The sequence below is a fragment of the Heterodontus francisci genome, chromosome 3 (genome assembly GCF_036365525.1).
Source record: "Heterodontus francisci isolate sHetFra1 chromosome 3, sHetFra1.hap1, whole genome shotgun sequence".
Lineage (NCBI taxonomy): Eukaryota > Metazoa > Chordata > Chondrichthyes > Heterodontiformes > Heterodontidae > Heterodontus > Heterodontus francisci.
The window spans coordinates 161504495-161521593 of NC_090373.1; the positions used below are offsets into that span (position 1 = coordinate 161504495).

The 17099-nt window shown below is 42.1% G+C and overlaps 2 protein-coding genes across 4 annotated transcripts in view; both read left to right on the forward strand.

The window, feature by feature from the left end:
* The window catches only part of cep57l1 (centrosomal protein 57, like 1), a 95132-nt gene extending 91081 nt beyond the window's left edge, over positions 1-4051 (forward strand). For both annotated transcript variants that reach the window (XM_068027195.1, XM_068027190.1), the window contains one exon: positions 3442-4051. In XM_068027195.1, the coding sequence (XP_067883296.1) occupies positions 3442-3678 (237 nt within the window). In that variant the 3' untranslated portion in view covers positions 3679-4051. The remainder of the gene's footprint in view (positions 1-3441) is intronic.
* A 3276-nt stretch (positions 4052-7327) lies between these two features.
* The window catches only part of LOC137353201 (putative uncharacterized protein C6orf183), an 89542-nt gene continuing 79770 nt past the window's right edge, over positions 7328-17099 (forward strand). Inside the window, exons 1-2 of one of the 2 annotated variants that reach the window (XM_068019258.1) lie at positions 7328-7540; positions 10322-10545. The gene's annotated coding sequence lies outside the window, so the exon portion shown is untranslated. The remainder of the gene's footprint in view (positions 7541-10321; positions 10546-17099) is intronic. The other variant, XM_068019267.1, reaches the window with a different exon arrangement.

Below are 17099 nucleotides of genomic sequence, written 5' to 3' on the forward strand. Positions count from 1 at the left end.
CCTGAAGATTCCTTTCAAAATCTCAAAGTATATTGAGGAATGTCTAGCTATTTTCTGCAGTTGAGAATACAAAATACAATAATTGTTGGACCAGAGATTACCACTTCTGATGACCCTTTTACTGACTAAATAACATTGGTCTAATTGAAGTGTACTATTAGTTTACAATTACTTTGCAAGAATCATTCTCAGTACTGATAGCCTAAAGCTGCTGACAGCATTCAGTATTTACTATTTTAAAAAGCATTAGACTTTTGGTTCCACATAGTACTTTTTTATGTGAATTATTTTGTCAGGGCCAGGACTAATTTATGAAAATGCCAATAAAATAACTGTTTTATGATGGAATTTTAACAATAACTCATTTATATAGCATCTTTATTGTAGTAAAATATCCTAAGGCACTTTACTTTCAAGAAAAATAAAAGCTACTTTGTTAGAAGTAGCTTTGAGTAATCCATTGTAACTATGATAGTCTGACACCTAGAGGGCAAATGAAGAGCAGTGGTTCATTCAAAACTTGAAAAATAAAGTGCCACTATGAAGTAGTTTCTGTTTATTCACCTTTGCTGTAGTGAGGAGGTCAATGTTAAAATATTTTATATCCATCCAGTTTTTTATTGCAGGGGCAAGGAATTAGTCTGATTTTTAGAAACCTATTGTAGGGTACAATATTACAATAGGGTATTGTAAACTACATCAGAACCTGGTTTAGTTCTTGCTTCTGAAAGAGAGGATACAGAAAATCCCTAGTAAATGGTGCAGGAAAATAGATCAGATGCATTTATATTGCATCTTTCACATTCTCATGACATCTCAAACTGCTTCATAATCACTGAAGAATGTAGTCACTATTTTGCAGGCAAACGCTGCAGCTTATTTGCATACAGCAAGGTCCGGAAACTGCAATGAAAAAGAGAGACTGACTTGCATTTATAGTGTGTTTTTCACAACCACTGGATGTCTCAAAGTGCTTTACAGCCAAAGAAGTAGTTTTGAAGTGTAGTCACTGTTGTAATGTAGAAAATGAGATAAATTAACCGATAATCTTTTTTAGTGGTATTCGTTGAAAAATAAATGTTGGTCAAGACAACATTCAGGTAGTGACATGGGATCTTATGTCTATCTCTGCAGGCAGTTGGAGCCTTGGCTTAACATCTCACTGAAAGACAGCATAGCTAACTAACCGTATAGCACTCCCTCTGTACTGCTTTGAAATGTCAGCCTACTTTATGTGCTCAAGTTCCTGCAATGGGGCTTGAACCAACAACCTTCTGACTTAGGCTAATTTACTGCCACTGAGCAAAAATAATAGATGTAGAAAATTGAGACTTGCCTTATTTTCTGCTTGCAATACACAGAACATAATGAAAACCTGCCATGTGACCCATTTATGTCCACCGGAAATGCCTCGACTATTTTGGTTTCCCTATCTCTAAAGGTTAGGCTGGCATTTGATAGTGCCACACAACAGACTTGAGAGCAAAATTATAGCTCATGGAATAAAAGGGATGGGAGCAACATGGATAGGGAATTGCCTGAGGGACAGGAAACCAAGAGTAGTGATTAATGGATGTTTTTCAGGCTGGAAGAAGGGGTCAGTAATTGGAACCCTTACTTTTCCTGTTTATATATTAATGACCTTGGTGTACAGAGCACAGTTTCAAGTTTGCGGATGATACAAAAGTTTGGAAGCATTGTGAACTTTGAGGAGGATAGTGTAGTACTGCAAAACAACATAGACAAGTTGGTGGAATGGTCGGATAGGTGGCAGATGAAGTTCAATGCAGAGAAATGTGAAGTGATTCATTTTAGTAGGAAGAACATGGAGAGACGATATTAAATAAAGGCTACAATTCTAAAGCGGGTGCAGGAGCAGAGGGACCTGGATGTATATGTGCATAAGTCATTGAAGGTGGCAAGACAGGTTGAGAGAGCAGTTAACAAAGTATACAGTATCCTGGGCTTTATTAATAGGGGCGTAGAGTATAAGAGCAAGAAAGTTATGTTGAACTTCTATAAGACACTAGTTCGGCCTCAGCTGGAGTACTGCGTCCAGTTTTGGGCGCCGCATTTTAGGAAAGATGTGAGGGCATTAGAAAGAGTACAAAAAAGATTCACAAGAATGGTTCCAGGGATGAGGAAATTCAGTTATGAAGATAGGTTGGAGAAGTTGGGACTGTTTTCTTTGAAAAGAAGGCTGAGCGGTGACTTGATAGAGGCATTCAAAATCATGAGGGGTCTGGACAGATTAGATAGAGAGAAACTGTTCCCTCTCATGAGAGAATCGAGAAGGAGAGGGCACAGATTTAAAGTAATGGGAAAGAGAAGAAAAAGCGACATGAAAAACTTTATGCAGCGAGTGGGTAAAGTGTAGAATGCACTGCCTTAGAGTGTGGTGGAGGCAGGTTCAATTGAAGCATTCAAAAGGGAATTAGGCTGTCCAAGAAAAGGAAGAATGTGCAGGGTTACGGGGAGAAGGTGGGAGAATGGCATTAGATGAATTGATCTTTCGGAGAGCTGGTGCAGACACGATGGGCCGAATGGCCTCCTTCTACGCTGTAACAATTCTCTGATTCTGAGGTGGCGAGAGATGGATTGACTGGTGTGGCAGCTGGAAATTTTCACTGAAAAAGTAAAATTAATCTTACCTGAGAAATGGTTCTGTCTTGTCATGTATGAGTGGTAAATCTTAACTTAATCCTTCCCTGTTGAAATATAAATACAGGAGGGAGTTGTAATATTTTTATAATCCAGAGAACGCAAGTTAAAATTCCACCATGGTGGTTTGACAATTTGATTTCAATTTTAAAAAGCTGGTATCAGTCACCTCAAATTTGTCAGATTGTTGTAAAAATACAATAAATAACCTTTTTTAGGGAAGGAAACCTGCCGCCCTTACCCTGTCTAGCTAGCCTAAGTGACTCCAGTACCATACCAACATAGTTGACTCTTAACTGTCCTCCTGAAATAAGCAAACTGCACCATTGTATCAAACTGCCAGTGGTTCCAAAATATGGCTGGCCGTCAAATGCTCGGTGATTAGGGATGGGCAATAATTGTCAGCCTTGTCAGTGAAGCCCACATTCCGAAAAAGAAAATTACATTGGTTGCAGCAGATGTGAAGCCAGTTATGAGACCATCCAACGTGGGAATCAGAACTGGACTTAGTTTGGCTTCAGCTACATTATACATTTTAAGTCACTACAAACCAAAACCAGTTTGCAACAACTAAAAATATGCAGCATAAGTGTGCTTTCCTTTGAATTTAATTTTTGTGAAATGCAGTCTCCAAGATGTTACTAATCTTGTGTGTCAATTTTTAAATTAACATTAATTCAGACTTCTACACTGGTAGTAAATGTTCCTGATAAAATGTCTCTGCGTGTAAAAAGAAAAATTAAAATGAAATTTCTTTGGCAATGACTTTTATCTTTTTAGGTTGTGAAATTGAAGCTGAAGGCAAAAAAAATGACAAGGCAGATGGCTGACACAAAGAAGCGAGCAAACGCTTTAGATGAAATGAAGGAAGTGCCAGTTACCCACAAGAGAACAGAATTTTCAGTCAAAACAACTTCTGCTCCTGGCCAGAAAGGTAAAGAAAGCCTTCAGCTGCTTAGGAATGCACAGAAACTGCAGCTGACCCTGAGGCAAAATGACATCACATGGGACCAGTGATCACTGTAGTATAGAAGGCAATTTCTGTAAATTTATCACAATCTAATTTAATTAATAGATTACTATAAGAGTAGCTTTATGAATCTGTACATTTTTATTGTGCCTTTTTGACATGATTCTTGTTGCTTTGAAACTAACTTGAAATACTGCAGGTACTTACGTGGGGGTAATGTATTTGAAATTTCACTGCATTTTTTACCTTCATAAATTTTTAATCTATTAAGATGATTTACAATATGCATTTGGTGCAAACTATCTGTAGCAATGTTCTTGTTGGAGATAGGTTGCTGACTGTTTTGAATAGTTTTTATTTTATTACTTGTGTATACAAATTAATAAAAGTTCTTGAGGACCTGCTGTGTCCTGCCCTTCCTCCCCTACTTATGTACTCTTTTTCATTTTGTTATCATACACAATTGCAAAAGATCTTGTAGGTGACTTAGAGTCCTTTTTAAAAAAAAAAAAATGTTTTGTCTATGATGCTGTTAAATTTGCTACTAATAAGATTGGACTCAAAAGAACAGAGGACTATAAAATGCTCCTTCATAACCAACTCCTTTGAGTAAAGTAATTTCTCCCCTTCTCCGTCCTGAATGATCAGCCCTTCATCCTGAGATTGTGCCCCCCCCACCCCCGTTATAGATTCCTCGACAAGCAGAAATAATCTCTCAGCTTCTACTCCAATCCCCTTGCAATAAAGACCAACATGCGATTTGCCTTATTAATAGCCTGCTGCACCTGCATGTTAACTTTGTACATTCCTTGTACGAGTACCCCCAAGTCACTCTGAACATCAACACTTACCAGTTTCACCTTTTTTAAAAAAAAATATTCAGACTTTTAATTTTTACAACCAAAGTGAACAACTTTACACTGAAAAGGATGATGACCTTACTATTACTAGATAGGTGCCATTTTGGACCCTTGCCCGACTGAAATCTAGGAACCATGACCAAATTACGTCAACCACCAAAAATGCACTCGCAACTGCAGATTCACAAAGCCAAGGTATTCTCTGTGAATTCACATTATACATGTAATTAATTTTCTGGGTCTTTTCTCTTCTCTCTTCTCTTTGGCCTCCTTGTCTCGAGAGACAATGGGTAAGCGCCTGGAAGTGGTCAATGGTTTGTGGAGCAACGCCTGGAGTGGCTATAAAGGCCAATATTAGAGTGACAGACTTCCACAGGTGCTGCAGTAGAAATTGTTTGGGGCTGTTACACAGTTGGTTCTCCCCTTGCGCTTCTGTCTTTTTTCCTGCCAACTGCTAAGTCTCTTCGACTCTGGGTAAAGTAAGTAATATTGGTCTTCCTCACATTTTCCTCTCTCATTCCATACAGTCCAGTTCCGTACCATACTCAATGTTGCTGGTGCTTATCCACGTTCCTTAGAATAGATAAACTGCAATTTAGGAGTTTTTCAAGAAATCCTAACACATTGGGGGATTTGGTAGTGTATTATGGGTTGTCAGGTGATTGATAAGCAATTCCAGATGGCTTGGGAATCCAGAACTAGGAGTCACAGTCTCCGGATACGGGGTATGCCATTTACAACCGAGATGAGGAGAAATTTCTTCACTCAGAGGGTTATGAACCTTGGAATTCTCTACCGCAGAAGGCAGTGGAGGCCAAGTCATTAAATATATTCAAGATGGAGATAGATATATTTCTTAATGCCAAAGGGATCAAGGGATATGGGGAGAAAGTGGGAACAGGGTACTGAATTAGACAATCTGCCATGATCTTTTTTGAATGGTGGAGCAGGCCTGAAAGGCCAAATGGCCTACTCCTGCTCCTATTTTCTATGTTTCTAATTTAAGAAAATTAAGTCAGCTGGTAACTAAAGGAAGGTTACAGAGAGAATGGGACAAAGCCATGGAGGAATTTAAACACAAGGAACGGAATTTTAAAATCAAGGCATTAATAGCCAATGTAGGTCAGCAAGCACAGGGTGATGGGTGGGAAGCCAGCGCTGAAATGGTTGAGACTGGAGGTAATTTAGAGTGGAAGAGGGTTTCAGCAGCAAATGGGCAGAGGCAAGGACAGATGCAGGCAATATTACTGAGCTGGAAGAAACTGGTCTTGGTGATGGCGTTTGGCAGGCTGTGTCTAGGGGGGTACCGCAAGAATCAGTACTTGGGCCCCAGCTGTTCACAATAGATATCAATAATTTGGATGTGGGGACCAAATGTAATATTTCCAAGCTCACAGATGACAAAACTAGGTGGGAATGTGTGTTGTGAGGAAGATGCTAAGCGGCTTCAAGGGGATTTGGACAGACTTAGTGAGTGGGCAAGAATATAATGTGGAAAAATGTGAGGTTATCCGTTTTGGTAGGAGGAACAGATGTGCAGAGTATTTCTTAAATGGTAAGAGATTAGAAAGTGTAGATGTACAAAGGAACCTGGGTGTCCTTGTCGATAAGTCACTGAAAGCTAACATGCGGGTGCAGCAAGCAATTAGGAAGGCCAATGTTATGTTAGCCTTTATCGCAAGAGGATTTGAGTACAGGAGTAGCGAAGTCTTGTTTCAATTGTACAGCACCTGGAGTATTGTGTGCAGGTTTGGTCCCCTTACCTTTGGAAGGATATTATTGCCATAGAGGGAGTGCAACAAAGGTTCACCAGACTAGATCCTGGGATGGTGGGACTGTCCTATGGAGAGAGATTGGGGAAACTGGGCCTGTGTTCTCTAGAGTTTTGAAGAATGAGAGATGAACTCATTGAAACCTACAAAATACTTAAAGGCTGGATGTAGCTAAGATGTTCCCCCTGGTTGGGGAGTCTAGAACCAGGGGACATAATTTCAAAATAAGGGGGAAGCCACTTAGGGCAGAAAGTTGTGAATCTTTGGAATTCTATACCCCAGAGGGCTGTGGAAGCTCAGTTATTAAGTATGTTGAAAGCAGAGATTGACAGATTTCTAAATACCAATGACACGAGGGATATGAGGATAATGTGGGGAAAAAGGCATCGAATTGGATGATCAGCCATGATTGTATTGAATGGTGAAGCAGGTTGAATGGCCTACTCCTACTCCTATGTTCTTATGCTATGGGGTCAGAAGCTCAGCTCAGGGTTAAATAGGAGTGGAGGCTGTCCACAGTCTGGTTCAGTCCCAGACAGTGAAGAGGGAGAGAGATGGAGTGGGTGGCTATGGAACAGAATTTGTGGTTGGAACCGAGAACTATGTTTAATATTTAAGTGTAGGAAATTTTTAGTCATTCAATACTGGATGTCGGACAAGTAGGTCTGGATCTGATCTGCTAACTGCCTGGGAAAGGGTTGCAGCGCGAGGAAGCATGGTGAAGGAAAAAGGGCGATGGATCACATAAATTACTAAATTTTCACAACAAATGCAGCAGTATTTTTTGTTGAACTGGTTGATTTTTTAAATCTTAACTTTTAGAATCTAAAACCAGCCTTTTTAATACCTAATTAGGGAAAAAGTATAATTTGAACGGAGACTAACTATAACTCTTGTGGAGCTGGACCCATCGACAGATACAGCGGCTCCGAACCTGCACCGATTCCAGCTCCGGGGAATCACCTTCCCTGGCTTGTGTAGCGTAAACGCGCGTTTCTATAGTTACAAATGGACGAGTCTGAGCGCCGAGGAGGGGGAAGTTAATAAACAGTTAAGTGCTTCAAGGGCGTTCGGGATAATGTGAGACAACATTGCAAAGAGTGGTTTAGAGATAAATGGTCCAAACGCACCGAGTGCGAGAGAAGATTGGACTATTATGAATGTTGATATTGTTGTCCTGGTGACTCCACGCACACCCTGTCACATAGCTCACTGACACTCTGTGGTCAGATTTGCTGTTGGAATTTTCACGCCCGGATGATTCAGCCTTCGTCCAGGTTTGGGAAATGTTTTAGAAACACTTCTGGATATCTTCTGATAGAGAGTAAAACAAATTAAAATGCAGTTTTGCAACGTTTTATTCGTGTGAAAAAGCAACCTCATGTTGGTATTCAGCAAAGGGCTTTTAATCTCAAGTGATGGGGTGTTTTGCTTCATTGACGCAGGAACTTGCAACGACTCCTGTTGTACAGGTGACTCTGGGACTTACAAGACAAAATGGGGGTTGCTAAACGACTGACTGATTATTTGAACCAGCGATATTAACCGTTTACATACACCGAAGCCTTTTTATAACAATCAGAAAAACTGATTTTTTTTAAAAAGGATTTCAAATGTTTCAAGAGGCGTTACGGAAGTATCTCGGTTATCGTTTTCGTCTCATGGGCAGTGTTTAATCAGTTATATTTTGAATAGGGACATACAGAAATGTTCCCATCTTGTTCAGAATCGCCACCCTTGACTCAGTAACATTCACTAATCTCTGAACCAAGTTCAAGTCCCACTCCAATGATTCGAGTAGCTAATTTAGGCTGACACTAGGATTTGATGGCCCTATTTATAAAATGTAAATTGATCTTGGGCTTTTTACAGCTTGATATAACTACATTTGCTGAATGGTTTTGAATCCTTCCTATCAGTCTTGACGCAGTGATCGCGCTTTTGCCTCTGAATCAGAAGGTTATGGGTTCAATTCCCACTCCAGAGACATGAGTGCATAATCTAGGCTGATACCTTAGTACAGTACTGAGGGAGTGCTGCATTGTCAGAGGTGCCATCTTTTGGATGAGGTTACCACCTACCGCCCTCCCCCAACTCGTGAATCAGTGCTCCTTCATGTTGAAGGACTTGGAAGAAACACTGTGGGTAGCAAGGGTACAGAAAGTACTCTGGGTGGGAGACTTCAATTACCATCACCAAGAGTGACTCAGTAGTATAATATTATGCTTACTGTTAGACTAGTACTGAATATTTGAAGAATCAGATGGGTTAAAAGAAATGGGAGCTTTATTATTAACATCTTACTGCTAAGGTTTACATCTTCCAAGCTTGTATATGAGGGACACACCTGTGGTGTTACATCACTTCCTGTGTTGAGGTATACAGCATGATTAGCATATTTAACCCAGTAACAGCCTGATGTCCAGTATACCACATTATACTACAGGTAGCACCATCACTGACTGAGCTGGCCGAGTCTAGAAGGACTTAGTTGCCAGACTGGGCCAGTGGCAGGTGGTGAGAGAACCAAAAAGATGGAAAAAAAACCTACTTGAACTCTTCCTCACTAATCTACCTGTTGCAGATGCATCTGTCCATGACAGCTTTGGTAGGAGTGACCAGCACACAGTCCTTGTAAAGACAAAGTTCCATCTTCATACTGAGGACATCCTCCATTGTGTTGTGTGGCACTACCAATGTGCTAAATGGGATAGAACAGATCTAACAGTTCAAAACCGGTAACAATGAGGAGCTATGGGCCATCAGCAGCAGCAGAATTGTACTCCACCACAAGTTGTGACCTTATGGCTGCTACCATTACCATCAAACCACGGGACCAACCCTGGTTCAATGAGGAGTGGAGGAGCGCATGCCAGGAGCAGCACCAGGCATACCTAAAAATGAGATGTCAACCTGGTGAAGCTACAACACAGAGCTACATATATGACTAACAGCGGAAGCAGCAGCGTGCTGTTGTAGTGGATTATACTCCTAGCCCCTTTTTGGGACTATCCTGGATAAGGTTGAGAAAGACCGATCCCAAAGACACTTGAATGGGTCTGAAGGATTGGTCTAACTCTCCCTAAAGGAAAAAACCAGCTGATAAAAAGGCTATCTGAAGGATGGTAAGATTAACAAGTTTCAGCCAGATTATAATAATCCAGATATAAGGGTCTGGGAATCCCTCCTCAGTAATGTACCTAAGTTTACAGAGAAGAGTGCATGAGTTAGCGATGCAGAAGACAATGTGAGACAATATAAATGCTTATTTACATAAAAGTTTATTAAAGAACCGAACATGCAATTCACAGTTGGTGAGATGGTCAATTGCAACATTAATAGTTCTAGGAAAAGATAGAAATCTTGTTTCTAGTACAGAATCCAATTTTTAAATCTAAATAGTGTTACAGTAAAATATTTCAGTAGGATATTCATCAATTATTAAAGTAACATTTATCTTAAATCACCAAATTGAAGACTATAGAGTTAGCGAGATACCTCTGTCCCAGTTGAGGGGAGCACTATCATGGCCTCACTCCAATAGTGTTAGCTTTATGTGAGAGACATTAAAGCATGTCCAACAAATCTAAAAATCCAATGTGTGTGTTCAATATTTATACTCTTTTCAAGTTGCATAACTAATTTCTTGCGTATGGTGGGGGGGGGGGGGGGGGTCATCTGAACTCTAAGTCAGTTTGTCCGCCTTTATTTCCCAAATAAGGCTTTATAACTATTAATCTCTAGGTAAGATCCATACTCTGATTCCTAAGTAAGGTTGTATAACTATTAATTTCTAGGTAAGACCTGCCCTCTTTGATTCCTAAGAAAGGCAAGCTGCAAGCCTCGTGAGGGTCAATTTTCCATTAGTCATCTAACTGCTAGAAGATTATAATTCAGTTTTTGAGTTTGGTTAGCTTTGTCAAAAATACAGTTGACTGTGGATTAGGGCTATCAGCATAAAACTATCTGATCAACTATTACACTGTGGTAGCTTTTATGTCAGTTTGCAAAACTATGTTATCAATGTTTTACCTTGTGGTGCATTTTGTGACATTTAGGGCTGGATTTTGTGGAGGAGGCGGGGTTCCCGGCACCAGGCCAAAAAGGCAGGGGAAACCCCGCCTCAGCCTTTTCGTGCTCCCCTGGAGCAATCCTCCAGTCTTTTAACATCTAAGTTTCACGAGTGGAGATCCCCATCGCTTTAAAGTTGGGGGAGCGGTGGCCACTGCTGCTACTGCAGAGATCTTGGACCCTGGCAAACCACTGGAACCCCGGACCTCAGGTACGTGAATCAGGGTCCCTGGGGCCTGTTGAAAGGCCTGGTGAGGAGGGATGTGTGGGTGGTTGTGCAGTCCATGGGGAGGGGGGTCCCTAGGAGTAAAGTGCTTCCTGGCAGTAAGATCCCAGTGGCAGGAAGCGACCTTAATTGGTCGTTTGAGGCTGCTGGAGGGTCTCAGTTGGCCTCTGGGCGGGATGACAGTCTTGGCCTATCCCCCCTCCTGGAAAATTGCTTGGTGATGTGGTGCCTCCGACCCTGCCTCAGGGCCCATAAAATCCAGCCCTTGTAATGGATCCCTCCTATCAGAAGCTGCCTTTATAATTCTAAGATGAGGCAAGCTTTTTCACTTAGAGGCTCATATCCATCTATTATTATAGAGATAAAGTTTTGAACCTTTTAGGAAGATGAAGCCTCTTTAATTTTTTTAATCCCTCATTCATAGGAAAATAACTCATTTAACTTTATAACCCCTCATTATGGATGGATTCCTTCACACTATAGACAGTGATCCCACAGCCACTGGATCAAATCAAAGCTCTGCAATCGTGCCACATCCAGTCATGCATGGTGGTGGACTATTAAACAACTAACCAGGGGAGGAGGCTTCCCAAAAATCCCCATCATCAATGATGGCGAGCTCGGCACGTCAGTGTAAAAGACAAGGCTGAAGCATTTGCAACTGTCTTCAGCCAGAAATGCCGAGAGGATGATTCATCCTGCCCTCCTCCTGAGGGACCCAGCATCACAGATCACATTCAGCCAATCTGAGCCACATAGGAACGTACCAATTAGGAGCAGGAGTAGGCCACTCGGCCCCTCGAGTCTGCTTCGCTATTCAACAACTTCATGGCAGATCTGATTGTAACCTCAACTCCACATTCCCACCTACCCCCAATAATCTTTCACACCCTTGCTTATCAAGAATCTATCTACCTCTGCCTTAAAAATATTTAAAGACTCTGCTTTCATCACCTTTTGAGGAAGAGGGTTCCAAAGACTCACGACCCTCAGAGAACAAATTTCTCCTCATCCCTGTCTTAATTGGGCAAACAGTGACCCCTAGTTCTAGATTCTTCCACAAGGGGAAACATCCTTCCCACATCCTGTCAAGACCCCTCAGGATTTTATATGTTTCAGTCAAGTCGCCTCTTACACTTCTAAACTCCAGCAGATACAGCCTGTCCAACCTTTCCTCATAAGACAACCAGCCCATTCCAGGTATTAGTCTAGTAAACCTTGGCTGAACTGCTTCCAAGGCATTTACATCCTTCCTTAAATAAGGAGACCAATACTGTACACAGTACTCCAGATGTAGTCTCACTAATGCCCTGTATAACTGAAGCATAACCTTTTTTTTATTCATTTCATGGGATGTGGGCGTCGTGGGCCCAATCTTCAGACCTGCCACTTTGCACAATTATATGCTTTTTCTTTAAGTTTGATACTATCTTTAACTGTTTTAGTTAACCATGGATGGTGGGTCCTCCCCTTGGAATTTTTCTTTCTTGTTGGAATGTATCTATTCTGTGTATTCTGAAATATCCCCTTAAATGTCTGCCACTGCATCTCTATTGACCTGTCCCTTAACCTAATTTGCCAGTTCACTTTAGCTAGCTGTGCTTTCATGCGCTCATTTAAGTTTAAAATACTAGTCTTCGACCCACTCTTCTCTCCCTCAACCTGAATGTAAAATATTGAGATTGCTGCTGTCTAGGGACGTCTTCGCTGTTAACTAATCCTATTTCATTGCGCAGTATTAGGTCTAGTATAGGCTGCTTTCTGGTTTGCTCCAGAATGTGCTGTTCTAAGAAACTATCCTGAAAACATTCTATGAACTCCTCATCTAGGCTACCTTTGCCCATCTGATTTTTCCAGTGTATATGTAGATTAAAATCCCCCATGATTACCTTTCTGACGAGCTCCCATTGTTTCTTCCTTTATACCCCGTCGTAACATGTGGTTACTGTTAGGGGGCCTGTACACCACTCCTACAAGTGACTTCTTGCCTTTATGATTTCTCAATGCTACCCAAACTGCTTCTACACCCTGAACTTAGGTCATCCCTCTCTATTGTGCTAATACCATCATTAATTAACAGAGCCACCCCTCTATCTTTTCCTAGCTTCCTGTCCTTCCTAAATGTCATGTACCCTTCAATATTCAGATCCCAATCAATGTCATCTGCAGCCATGTCTCTGCAATGGCTATCAGATCGTACTTATTTATTTCTATTTGCGTTATCAGTTCATCTGTTTTGTTTCGAAAGCTACGTGCTTTCAGATACAGAGCCTTTAGCTTTGTCCTTTAGAGGATTGGATAAGGAAGAAAAAGGAGGCTTATAGCAGATTCAGAGCGCTGAAAACAGCAGAGGCGCTACAGGAGTGGAAGTGTAGGAGGGTACTTAAAAAAAGTAATTAGGAGAGCCAAGAGGGGACATGAAAAAATACTGGCGGGCAAGATAAAGGAAAATCCTAAGGCATTTTATAAGTATATTAAGGGCAAGAGGATAACCAGGGAAAGAGTAAGGCCCATTAGGGACCAAAGTGGCAATCTGTGTGTGGAGCCAGAGGACATAGGTGAGGTTTTAAGTGATTACTTTTCATCTGTGTTCACTATGGAGAAGGATGATGTAGGTGTAGAGCTCAGGGAGGGGGATTTTTTTTAAATTCATTCATGGGATGTGGGCGTCGCTGGCCAGGCCAGCATTTATTGCCCATCCCTAATTGCCCTAACTGAGTGGCATGCTAGGCCATTTCAGAGGGCATGTAAGAGTCAACCACATTGCTGTGGGTCTGGAGTCACATGTAGGCCAGACCAGGTAAGGACAGCAGATTTCCTTCCCTAAAGGACATTAGTGAACCAGATGGGTTTTTACAACAATTGACAATGGTTTCATGGCCATCATTAGATTAGCTTTTTTTAATTCCAGATTTTTTATTAATTGAATTCAAATTCCACCTTCGGCTGTGGTGGGATTTGAACCCATATCCCCAGAGCAATACCCAGGGTCTCTGGGTTACTAATCCAGTGACAATACCACTATGCCACTGCCTCCCCCTGTGATATACTTGAGCATATTAGCATTGAAAGGGAGGAAGTATTAGCTGTTTTAACGGGCTTAAAAGTGGATAAATCCCCAGGCCCAGGCTGTTACGTGAGGCAAGGGAGGAGATAGCAGGGGTTCTGACACAAATTTGCAAATCCTCTCTGGCCACAGGAAAGGTACCAGAGGATTGGAGGTCAGCGAATGTGGTGCCATTATTCAAGATAAACCAGGTAATTACAGGCCAGGGAGTCTAACATCAGTGGTAGGGAAACTATTGGAAAAAATTCTGAGGAACAGGATTAATCTCCACTTGGAGAGGCAGGGATTAATCAGGGATAGTCAGCATAGCTTTTTCGGGGGGAGATCGTGTCGAACGAACTTGATTGAATTTTTCAAGGAGGGGACTAGATGTGTAGATGAGGGTAAAGCAGTTGTTGTAGTCTACATGGACTTCAGTATGGCTTTTGATAAGGTCCCACATGGGAGATTGGTTAAGAAGGTTAGAGCCCATGGGATCCAGGGTAAATTGGATCCAAAATTGGCTTAATGGCAGAGGGTGATGGTCAAGGGTTCCTTTTGCGATTGGAAGCCTGTGACCAGTGGTATACCACAGGGATCGGTGCTGGGACCTTTGTTGTTTGATGTGTACATTAATGATTTAGACGTGAATATAGGAGGTATGATCAATAAGTTTGCAGATGACACGAAAATTGGTGGTGTCGTAAATAGTGAGGAGGAAAGTCTTAGATTACAGGACGATTTCGATGGGCTGGTAAGATGGGCAGAGCAGTGCAAATGGTATTTAATCCTGAAAAGTGTGAAGTGATGCATTTTGGGAGGACTAACAAGGCAAGGGAATGTACAATGGATGGTAGGACCCTAGGAAGTACAGAAGGTCAGAGGGACCTTGGTATATTTGTCCATAGATCACTGAAGGCAGCAGCACAGGTAGATAAGGTGGTTAGGAAGGCATATGGGATACTTGCCTTTATTAGCTGAGGCATAGAATATCAGAGCAGGGAGGTTATGATGGAGCTGTATGAAACGCTAGTTAGGCCACAGCTGGAGTACTGTGTACAGTTCTGGGCACCACACTATAGGAAGGATGTGATTGCACTAGAGGGGGTGCAGAGGAGATTCACCAGGATGTTGCCTGGGCTGGAGCATTTCAGCTATGAAGAGGGACTGAAATAGCTAGGGTTCTTTTCCTTAGAGCAGAGAAGGCTGAGGGGATCCTCATTGAGGTATACAAAATTATGAGGGGCATTGATAGGTTAGATAGGAAGAAACGTTTTCCCTTAGCAAATGTGTCAATAACCATAGGGGGCATAGATTTAAGGTAAGGGGTAGGAGGTTTAGGGGGGATTTGAGGAAAAAAAATTTCACCTAGAGGGTGGTTGGAATCTGGAATGCACTGCCTGATGAGGTGATAGAAGCAGGAATCCTCACAACATTTAAGAAATATTTAGATGAGCACTTGAAACGCCAGAGCATACAATCATATAGGCCAAGTGCTGGAAAATGGGATTAGAATAGTTAGGTGCTTGATGGCCGGCATAGACATGATGGACTGAAGGGCCTGTTTCTGTGCTGTATAACTCTATGACTATGACTCTGTGATTATGTTTCTAACCTCTAGCCTTATCTGCTAATTTACTCTTAGATTTGTACTCACTGTCCCTTCCTGTCACAGTGTGTGTATCATTTCCCATATTAATACCTTTCTGTCTTGCCTTGTCTCTACTCTTTGATTTACCATATCTTCCCAAATTTGGTCCCTTGCCCCCACTGTTCAGTTTAAATCCCTCTCTACCTCCCTAGTTATGCGGCTTGATAGAACACTGGTTCCAGCCGGTTCAGGTGTAGACTGTCCTAATGGTACAGGCCCGACTTTCCCCAGTACTGGTGCCAGTGCCCCACAATTCGGAACCTACTTCTACCACACCAGTCTTTGAGCCATGCATTCATTTCTCTAATCTTATTTGCCCTCTGTCAATTTGCACGTGGCTCAAGTAATTAGAATTAGAATTAGAACATTACAGCGCAGTACAGGCCCTTCGGCCCTCGATGTTGCGCTGACCTGTGAAACCATCTGACCTACACTATTCCATTTTCATCCATATGTCTATCCAATGACCACTTAAATGCCCTTAAAGTTGGCGAGTCTACTACTGCTGCAGGCAGGGCGTTCCACGCCCCTACTACTCTCTGAGTAAAGAAACTACCTCTGACATCTGTCCTATATCTATCACCCCTCAACTTAAAGCTATGTCCCCTAGTGTTTGCCATCACCATCCGAGGAAAAAGATTCTCACTATCCACCCTATCTAACCCTCTGATTATCTTATATTAAGTCACCTCTCCTCCTCCTTCTCTCCAACGAAAACAACCTCAAGTCCCTCAGCCTTTCCTCGTAAGACCTTCCCTCCATACCAGGCAACATCCTAGTAAATCTCCTCTGCACCCTTTCCATAGCTTCCACATCCTTCCTATAATGCGGTGACCAGAACTGCACGCAATACTCTAGGTGCGGTCTCACCAGAGTTTTGTACAGCTGCAGCATGACCTCGTGGCTCCGAAACTCGATCCCCCTACTAATAAAAGCTAACACACCATATGCCTTCTTAACAGCCCTATTAACCTGGGTAGCAACCTTCAGGGATTTATGCACCTGGCCACCAAGATCTCTCTGTTCATCTACACTACCAAGAATCTTCCCATTAGCGGAGTTCCTGTTACTCCTTCCAAAGTGAATCACCTCGCACTTTTCCGCATTAAATTCCATTTGCCATCTCTCAGCCCAGCTCTGCAGCCTATCTATGTCCCTCTGTACCCTACAACATCCTTCGGCACTATCCACAACTCCACCGACCTTAGTGTCATCCGCAAATTTACTAACCCACCCTTCTACACCCTCTTCCAGGTCATTTATAAAAATGATAAATAGCAGTGGCCCCAAAACAGATCCTTGCAGTACACCACTAGTAACTAAACTCCAGGATGAACATTTGCCATCAACCACCACCCTCTGTCTTCTTTCAGCTAGCCAATTTCTGATCCAAAGCTCTAAATCACCTTCAACCCCATACTTCCGTATTTTCTGCAATAGCCTACCGTGGGGAACCTTATCAAACACCTTACTGAAATCCATATACACCACATCCACTGCTTTACCCTCATTCACCTGTTTGGTCACCTTCTCGAAAAACTCAATAAGGTTTGTGAGGCACGACCTACCCTTCACAAAACCGTGCTGACTATCGCTAATGAACTTATTCTTTGCAAGATGATTATAAATCCTGTCTCTTATAACCTTTTCCAACATTTTACCCACAACCGAAGTAAGGCTCACAGGTCTATAATTACCAGGGCTGTCTCTACTCCCCTTCTTGAACAAGGGGACAACATTTGCTATCCTCCAGTCTTCCGGCACTATTCCTGTCAACAATGACGACATAAAGATCAAGGACAAAGGCTCTGCAATCTCCTCCCTAGCTTCCCAGTGAATCCT